The sequence below is a fragment of the Pteropus medius genome, unplaced genomic scaffold, assembly GCF_902729225.1.
Source record: "Pteropus medius unplaced genomic scaffold, Ma_sr-lr_union100, whole genome shotgun sequence".
Classification (NCBI taxonomy): domain Eukaryota; kingdom Metazoa; phylum Chordata; class Mammalia; order Chiroptera; family Pteropodidae; genus Pteropus; species Pteropus medius.
Window position 1 is genome coordinate 24,672,546 of NW_024351729.1, and position 9,490 is coordinate 24,682,035.

Here is a 9,490-nt window from a genome sequence, read left to right on the forward strand (position 1 = left end):
AAATGGAAACAGAGATGTTAAGAAACTTGCCCTAGACTGAATGATCAGTAAGAGGTGGAGCCTGAATCCCAACCAAGGTTCAGTCTTAGTTACAATGGGATATAGGACTTCACAGAATCTAAGTTGCATTTGCTAACGCGTTGTTCTCAAGGGTGAAAACCACTTAGAAGTCAACGCTCTTTATCTTCTAAATAAGTACACTCGATTACAATGCAAGATTTTGTGTTTTAACCAGATGACAACCACCAATTAATTAATTTAAAACCACTATATAGATGGCAAACATTATTGAAGACGCAACTAGATTCCAGGTTTGTATATGGCAACTACTTTATTATTTTCAAATGCAAACTCTTTGCATTTAGTTTGCTATTTTACAATTTTACAAACTAGGTATAAAAGACCATAAATAAATGACATAAGTTATGTGTACCTAAGTTTCATGAAGGGAAGAAATATACCTTGACAAAATTAAAACAAAATAGAAAATCTATGTCTAACTTAAAAGATCGTTCAAATTTCAGAACATGTATGAACCAAGCAATTTTCTGTTAATTTCTTTTTCAGTATGAACTAAATTATAATATGTCTTATACATTCTAATTTTAACCACAGTCCTTGCATATTCCAACATACTTGGAGTGATAAAAAAAATAAATGCACTCTTCAGTGTGTATCAATGTTTGATGTTGTTTGGAGAATGTTAAATAAGTGAAAATATTGCTTCTAGAACTTTCCTTTACTGGTCAGAATTTAAGTGTCTTCAGACAAATATTGAGGCTAAAGCGTGTATGGATTAATACACATATCCTTCACAGATTGAATATGAGAGGTCTTAAAACACACACACCAGCAGTGTAGTGAGCACAACCTTTCTTTAAAATAACTTCTTAAAACACACCAGAACATTTTATTCATAATATCGTTAAAAATAATTTGGGGCCAGTGGACACATGGTGAAGCTACTTGATTTGGTGCACGAGATCAGCTTAATGCTTCCTAATGGAAGATCTGAGCTCACTAGGCCAAGACTCACTTGTGGGGCTAGACCCAGCCCGTGACGTTGGCCTCTTGCCCTTACCTCTGTGGAAGGGTGACCTGCTCAGAGATTCGACATCATTTCTTTATACATATTTTTCAGGCATCAATGCATAGGCACATCCCTTTAAAAATATATTAAAGTCCCCAAAAAGGGGTGAATTAACTTTGTCACTCTGGCATAGTTATGAGAATACAATGCCATACACCCTGTCAGAATGCAATAAATATTTACCGATGATTTTCTTTACTTATTCAACAACATAGGGTTCAGAATCTTGTTTCCCATTTTTCCCTGATTTGATGTTATAGCTTATATAAATGACCACAGTTTCTGCAGCCATAGCTTAGAATAAACAAGGCAGCCACTCAGATTATGAAACACGGCAGTATGTTGGCTGGAGTTTGGTATGCACATCATATCAAAACAGAACCTTCAGGTTCTAGTGGACCTCAGATTTTAGTGGGCTGATGCACTTTTGAGGGCCATCAGTGTTAGCTGTATATTAACTGTAGAACTTTCTATGTAATTGGGAACCTGAAATTGCTTGAGGCCATTTAATCTCAACTATGCTAACCTCAAGAGTCACTGGCATGTATTTTTCTGTGACATTGGGAGACAAAGTATTAATCCAGGACATATCATCTCAAAGCTGACACACATGTCTACGCTCATCTCCAAAAGTATATGAATTGCATATATTTGTTCTCATTCAACAAGTCCATTTATTCAGGAAAACGAAGGCTACTTGTATTCCATTTGGGGTTACCAGACAAATTCTATCCCCTTCTCTCTCTCCGTCAAGGAACTGGTGATTCAGATGAGGAGTTCAATCAGAAGTTGTGACTTTGATGGTGGGTTATCACTTGAACGGGTTTATATTGTAAAATTACTCCACCGCTAAGGTGAAAATGCCTCTGCCCAAAGCTGTAGAAATACTCATTAAGGTTAGTTTGGCAGCTACAAAACACAGGACGTTTTAACATTTCCGGTTGTCTTTCCGAGGGGATGAGCATGGCCTCCAGGCCCGCCATCTCGTGTGGCTCTTCATCTCAGAACTGGTGGAAAACCAGAACGCTCCACGTGTCGCATTCCACAACAGACACAGGCAGTTCTAAGCATGAGGTTATACACGCACACACACATACACATGTGTACACACACGCTCACACCTATGTACACACATCAAAACAGAGAGTCAGCTCATATTTAGTCTAGGAAAAAAATATATTTATATCACTGCAATGGCACACCCTGGGTAAAACGTTACTTCAGCAATGCATATCATAGGCAGCTCATGGGAACTGGCTTTGTTTTGTGTGGTGGCACCTGACCCGGTGTCCATAGGAAAACCTGTAGCCTTTGGTCACTTGCTGTCATACCAATGCAGCAGTGACACACAAGAATGAAGTATGGAAATACATATAAATAAAGCCACGAGGAGTTCGGGAACAAGGTTCTGCAGAGCTGGTGCTTCGAGACAGTACATTCCTCAGTGCAACCGGAGAACAGATGCTGAACCTTGAATGCTTGCTGTTTCTTTCACTGGGCAAGGGGATCTACAAGTCGCACATTTATCCTTTTCAGGTGCAGATGCTGTTTCATCAGTGTCTTTGCTCCAGAACTGGCGCAGTAGAAGCAGAAGAAACACATTTAGAAAGAACCGAGGAGGGTGTGTTCTGTTTTCTTCCGTGGGCTTTGTAATCAACAGGAAGGGCTGCGAGGCCAAGATAGCAGAATCTACTCCCTGTAGAGAAAAGAACAAGACTGTAGACAAAACATCAGCCAACATCCCCAGCCAGTTGTCAACCAATATTGCAAGAAAGAATACACGTCCACAGAAGTGGGTAGGGCTCAGTAAGAAGTAGTTCAGGAGGGTAATCATGAATTCTTATTTTGCTCCTCTGAAAAATGACAACTATAACAACCAAAAAATAACGTGCATCGGCAGCTTAACTATAATTACTCTGAGGAAAGTGCTATTCGGATTCCTATTACACGGATGACGACACTGATGCATAGAGAAGCTAAGCTACCTGCTCATGGTCGTAAATTCTGAAGTGGCAAAACTAGGATTAGAACCCCACGCAGTCTGAGTCTACAGCAGTGTGCGAGCAGCCTCTCTTTGAAATAAAAATGCTGACTTGTCACGGTGCAGTCGTGTGAGAGGGGAAGGGCTCAGAGTTTGTGAAAGGTGGTGAAAGGCAAATAATACTACTGTGGAAGCCCAGATACAAGCATCTCTTCTTCCCAGTGAAGGAAACTGCGTATCTCAGAAACAAATCTCGAAACATTACAATCTACCAAGAGTCAACAATATGACTGAAAAAAATGCAAACTAAGAAACTAAAAGTATTAGATGTTTTTCTTAAAAAGAAAGTAACTTCAAAAGAATGGGATTATCTAATTAGTAAAGGAGCAACACACTCTGCCTGTAACAGGCAGAGAAAGAGAACCTGGGGCCATGAGCACAGTGGAAGTGGTCCCAAGGAACTGAGCCCACCAAGAACTAATCCACCACGGATGCCCCATCAGTCTAGAATCCACCGAGGCTGGCCCAATGCAATGAAATCATGAGGGTTCCTCGTTTGTCAATCAACTCAAGCCAAAAGAAGTGACAGATGACTATCGAGATTGCTTCTTGGACTGTATCTCCCACACCACATTTGACAGTTGGTGGCCTCAAGTGTAGAGCAAGGATTAAGACCAAAGTGCATCTTTACAGACAATTTTGCTTATTGTATTAAACCAGCTATTTATTTGCTTATATGTGTTTATTGATTGTGTGAGGGAGATAAATAAATTTAGTTTCTTTGATGTAGATGACCATTATTTAAACTTGTAGAAAATACTTTACTCTATTTGGAGAGAAATAAATAAAGTTTCCTTATAAAATAGCCAGATTGAAATTACTTCTTAAGCAATTTAAAATTATAAATGTGAGTAAGGGTGGAACTAGCAAGGTCTTCAAGAGGCCACTTGTCAATACCATTCATTCTGACAATTATGAAAAAATGAAAGAAAAGGGATCAGATCTATTTTTCCAACTGTTTCTTCTCTGGAAATCAGTAGGTGTATCAAACGTAGTTTTGGAAACCTGAATGTGCAGGGATTCATCAGGCAGACGTGTATTTATACGAAAGAAAAGGAGACCATGAATATGACCTTGACACTCTGATGGAGTACAACCAACACCATATGGATATGCAAACTTTTTGAAGGTGATTTTCTTTTGCTACTAGAATTCCATTCTTAGAGGAGAAAGAGTAGTCTCAAAAACACATGTGTCCCCTCTCAGCCTGCCAACCCCCTTCTTCCCAACGCCTGCATACGAATATATATTATATAAATATATTTGTAATATTAAGTGGGTTTCTTGGGGACTCAGCAGGAATGTCAAAAGGATCAGATGTTTGAAGCGAGAAGTGTGGGAATGCGAAGATATCAGAATAAGAATGAAGAAAAATAAACCTTCTTTTCTCCTTTGAATTCAGGCAACTCCTTTATCATGGGGAATTACTGGAACATAGAACAGACAAAGCACGTGGTCTATGTGGGCTCATAGGTAAAAAATGTGACTTTCATCACAATTAAATAAACAAAGCATTGTTCCTTTGAGTCCGTCATGAAGACATCAAAGTGTCCTTTCATTGCAATGGTGTCTTACTAGTGCATTTCACTCTTCCCAATTATAAAATAACTATTTCATGAATTTCAAGGCTAAATAATATAGGAGTATTTTGATAGTTCTACCACTGTTTGTACAGATACTCATTACCCCCAAATCCTCATAAATTCATATAAAGTAAAGAAGTTTCATTGGCACGGCTCCCTACCATCGAACTTCATTTCGCCTCACTTTTACATGTTGCAATAAAACATTTGGATTCACGACTGAAAGCTGGATGAATAATATTTGGGAAACCTTGGAGGAAGAATACATGTCTCTTATGGGATGTTCAGTGCGTCCTATATAAGAGCATTTCACACACACTTACGCCATGTGTTAGGAAAGGCATTGTCATCACAGTATTATTATCTTTCATTTACAGTTGGAAAAATGGAGTTATTTAAAAAAAAAATTGGGGTGAACTTCCCAGTGTCAACATCTCAGTTGGCTTTAGAAGCCATAGCTGCCCGGATGCTACGTCTGGGCCACGCCCTAGGAAACGATGCAGGATTCCCATTGTACTCGCCTGGCTCTTCTAAAATATCTAACTTCACGGAAGCAGTGGAGTTAACACTCTTACTGCTACTAGATATTATTTTAGACATTTGGAAAGTCTTTGTTTGTTTGTTTGTTTTTGGCTTTTCCATTGGCCTGCACTCTAACTCATGAATGTGTTAAAACTAAGATTCAGATCAACCCTTGAATGAAGGTTTCATATTCCACCACCTTTCAACCCTTGCCTGATTATTTCATTTACAGAGATACCTGCTGAGAAGTAACAGCGTAGTACACAGCATTAGCTTGTTTAGGATATCTTAGATTTGACATAATCTCTTTTGAAATGTTCTACAGTGAATACATTCGATGTTTAGAAAAATACCTCACGTTTTCAGTTGTTGACTTTAAGAAAGCAAAACTTTTCATTATTCAATGCACGTGAGGTAACATTCTCTTTTTACTTATAAGGCCATGTCATAATGCTATCTTATTTGAATTAGTCTGTGGAGATTGGAAATAAAATTCTCCACAGCTTTGCTGAAAGAAAAAGAAATTATAAACTTTTTTTAAACACAAGCATCAAGCAAAATAAAAAAAAAAAAAACACATGAAAATAACCTACATTTATCAACTTTTAACATGAATATCTAGCGCTCTTAGACTTTAGTAAAAGTGGTGACAAAACAAAAATTGTTGGAGCAGTTTAAAATACAAATTTCACATTCTTTCTAAACAGAAAAGCTTTTATAGCTAATGTTGCAAAAGGTTTTTACTAAACTGTCATGATTTGACAGCATCGCATTTAACATTCCTTGCTTTATATGAAACAGCTTTCAGGATAAAACCAAAGGGGCGAGAGGGAGAGAAGGTCATTAAAATCAGCCAAGTTGTTGTTTAAAAGTTAAAAAAGTTAAAATTTGTCTAGTCAAAAAAGTTAGGCCCTCGGCTTCTAAAAATGAACAAAGCCATTTATTTTACATGTTTTAAGAAGTGAGTTCCAGGATTACAATAGAAGCATCTTAAGGTTAATGGGCAAAAAGCATTGTTTTTTAGTAGGTTGCTTTTTGATAATGAAAAGGTCAAGGTGAATTCCAAGTCTCACCATGGATATCTAGGTAAATCCTCCCTGGCTGATACTGTTTGGAGCAGGACATACAATGAGACTAATGAAATAGACCCTCGAGTACTTCTCAACTAAAGCAAACTCTCCAAGGAACGGGGCATGTACATGACCCAGCGATGCTCAAGTTTACTATCTGACACCCAGAAGATGTTCAATAAATATCTATGTCATTAATGAAAGGCAGCAAAGGGCAAGAGGAACCTCGTGTAAGAGAAAGCACAGGCTGCAGTGGTCCTGCCTCTCAAACCTCACTGTGTGTAGTTTTTACTTCACTTTTTCCTGGAAGAACAATAGAGAAGCCATCTTCATTTTGGTCTCTACTCCCAATTGTCAAGAGAGGACTGAAGTCTTGAAAAAAACCCCAAACTACCTGATAGACATGAAAAAATGTTTACTGCTCAGTGTTTCAAGTATGATCAGTTTTTTTTAAAATTTTTTTAAAGTTTTCCTTAGAGAAAGATTCATTGTTGGTTCTTTTGCCTTACCTTGGAGATTTGTGTTTGCTTCTTTAAAGCAGAGAAGTGTAAAAGTTCTTTATTCAAGATTGTCAGAGTCCACTATCCACATAAGGTAGCGACGATAAGTTCATAGAGTTCCAGATAAGCCTTTACATGGCACAGCCTCATGCCCAAAGAAACAGACTTCATTTGTCCAGTTACGGGGTATGGTGTTTGGGTTTTAATATTATTATTATCATTATTTTAAATCCACTTTCCTTTTTTTTCCAGCCCTTCATGCCATCATAATCCACCGGCACCGAAGGTTTTTCCCTACAGTACCAATCAAGCCTTAAAAGCTACAACCGAGTCCTTCAAAAATGTTTCTGGGCACGGTCTTCATTCCAGCGAAAGAAGGATGACTGCGATTTATGTCACAAACAAAATACTATGGTTGTAATTCCAGGTGGAGAGAGGATCAAGGATGTCTCAGACAAGCTCAGTGTCCGGCAGCAAATACAGCATCAAAACTCGGAGGTGGTGTCCTATTTATACAGGTACATGTATTTTACAAACTGACGATTATGGGAGTACTTCTGAGAAACAATTTGTTCCAGGTTTAATTCGAATGACAGTGGTCATTTCTGTAAGCTCCACAGTTTCAGCAATCTGTACACCAAGCAACGCTGCAGATATATATATATATATATGTTTTGTTTTTGTTTTTTTAATTTCAGAGGGCGAAGACGAAGTAAAAAAAGTGCAGTTCTTCAATTAAAGTGCATGGATGAGGTAAACTAATTTCAAGAGTTTTGAGTTCATTCAGTACTGGCTCAGACAGGAACCATTCTGCCATGTATCTGCTGCATTTGGGTTCTCATTGCCTGGACACTGCTCAAAATCTTATTCTGGTGTGTGACCGCTGTGATGCCGATTCGTGCCAGGTCACTGTATATAAGGGGGGAAAAAAGAGAGAGAAAGAGAAAACATTAGGAGAGCTGAGAATCTCTTTCTCGGGCTTCATGCAGACACACGTTTGAATCAGCCACAATTCATACAGCACAACAAGGCAGGTGTATTAAAATGTTTAATTAAGCAATTTAATGCAACAATGTAGGTGCTTTATAGAGGCTGTGTAAAATTATACTCAATTAAAATGAAAGGCATTCCAGTTTGCTTTTTTTTTTTTTTTTTTTTTTAATGGGTAGGATGATTATGCAGCTCAAAGCAAAAAAGGAAAATACTATTAAATCTAGATTTACCCTTTCGTGTTACATCGCTGAGTACTTACTCCTGGTTCATGTGCACTACAGCCTCTAGTGTGGTATAACCAGCAGCTGTGAAATTATCCTTATACCGGTCCATTTTAATGGCCTGAAGCCAGTCGCCCACAGATACCACGGCAGAGAATTCAGGGGAGCTTGGATCCAACAAGGCAGTATTGGGTCTGGAAATGGAACAAGTAAGTGTAGACAGAATTATCAGCGAGACAGCAAGACTCAGAGAACTATAGATCGCCTGAGACAGGCAAGAGAAACTGAAACACCAGCACAGGCTTTAGATGGAATAACCATCATCAAATGTCATCATGTGATTTTTTTTTCTCCCCTAATTTCGCAAAGCTTCTAAAGCATATATCTGTCATCCTGTTCGTTCTTAATTTCATGTCCGGCATTTGTGAACCTCTTAGTGCATTAGTGATCATAGCAGTTCTTTTAAACACCCTAGCCTGGGGTAAAGACTGGGGGAGCCCTCGTGGCTGAAATTGATTCAGTCTTTGCAGAAAGATTCCAGTCCCTGCCAGCACTGAATGGCACAGAATTTAGTTCAGCAACTATGGAAACCCTAGTGAAGTATGAGTAAGGAAAACTGTGAGCTTGCACCCTGCCAGACTTGACGGAAAAGGAGAAAGCAGCAAGAGTTCAAGTCCAGCGTGCTTCCAGCCAGCTTTGCAGGCAGTCTCAGTGCATTCGAACAAGTCTGGGACAGCAGGGAGTTAATCCCCTCTTTAATCAACCCATGCCTGACCAGCACGTGTGCCAAGACTGGCAGGAAGAATGGCCACTTTGATCACTGTTTGGACTGTGGAATGTGCTTCTCGTATTCCCTTGCTGGGGCTCCTAACTAATCATTTCAACAAAATCTGAGCACTTCTTATTAACTTATTTATTAGTTTACGCATTTCTCAGGCCAGGTGTTTTATATTAGGGCATTGTTAAGAGTGACGATAGTTCAAAGCAGGAATTCTGCCATTCTTCATAATATTGATAAGTAATAAATCACCTATTAATGGAAAATATTTAGTAAAAGAATTATAGGCATCTTATCATCAAAATACCTAATAATCACAGGTAGATATCAACAGGGTATTTTTTGTCACCCTTATTAAAATCACCTGTATAGCGTCACTACTACTTAAGTTATATTTTTTTTAAGTTTACTTTTCTTTAGAAATTATGGAGTGAGGTTTACCTTAACATTTTGACCTGATTTTCATCCTGAAACTATGTTACTTGAATACACACATTTAAATCAGAAGTATACCATCACTACTGAATTTCAAGCAAAAAACAATTCTTTTCTTGTAAAAACAAAAGTCAATATAATGCCTTGATTCATTTTCAACACTACGGAATTAATCCAATTCCATTTTTTTCATTTTAATTTTTACCTGTTATTTTCATTTGCACTACTTTTTTATATAAATATTTTAACAAAGACTT

The 9,490-nt window shown here is 38.1% G+C and overlaps 1 protein-coding gene across 4 annotated transcripts in view; it reads right to left on the reverse strand.

Moving 5' to 3' along the window:
- Positions 1-308: 308 nt before the first annotated feature.
- Positions 309-9,490, reverse strand: part of EPHA4 (EPH receptor A4) — a 140,226-nt gene continuing 131,044 nt past the window's right edge. For 2 of the 4 annotated variants that reach the window (XR_005649068.1, XR_005649066.1), the window contains 3 exons: positions 8,059-8,214; positions 6,816-7,715; positions 309-2,786 (listed from right to left, as the gene is read on the reverse strand). Coding sequence is in view for 1 of the 4 variants with exons in the window: in XM_039844891.1 (XP_039700825.1) it covers positions 7,601-7,715; positions 8,059-8,214 (271 nt within the window). In the remaining 3 variants the exon portion in view is untranslated. Of the gene's footprint in view, positions 2,787-6,815; positions 7,716-8,029; positions 8,215-9,490 lie in introns of those variants that run through there. The other 2 variants (XR_005649067.1, XM_039844891.1) reach the window with 2 other exon arrangements.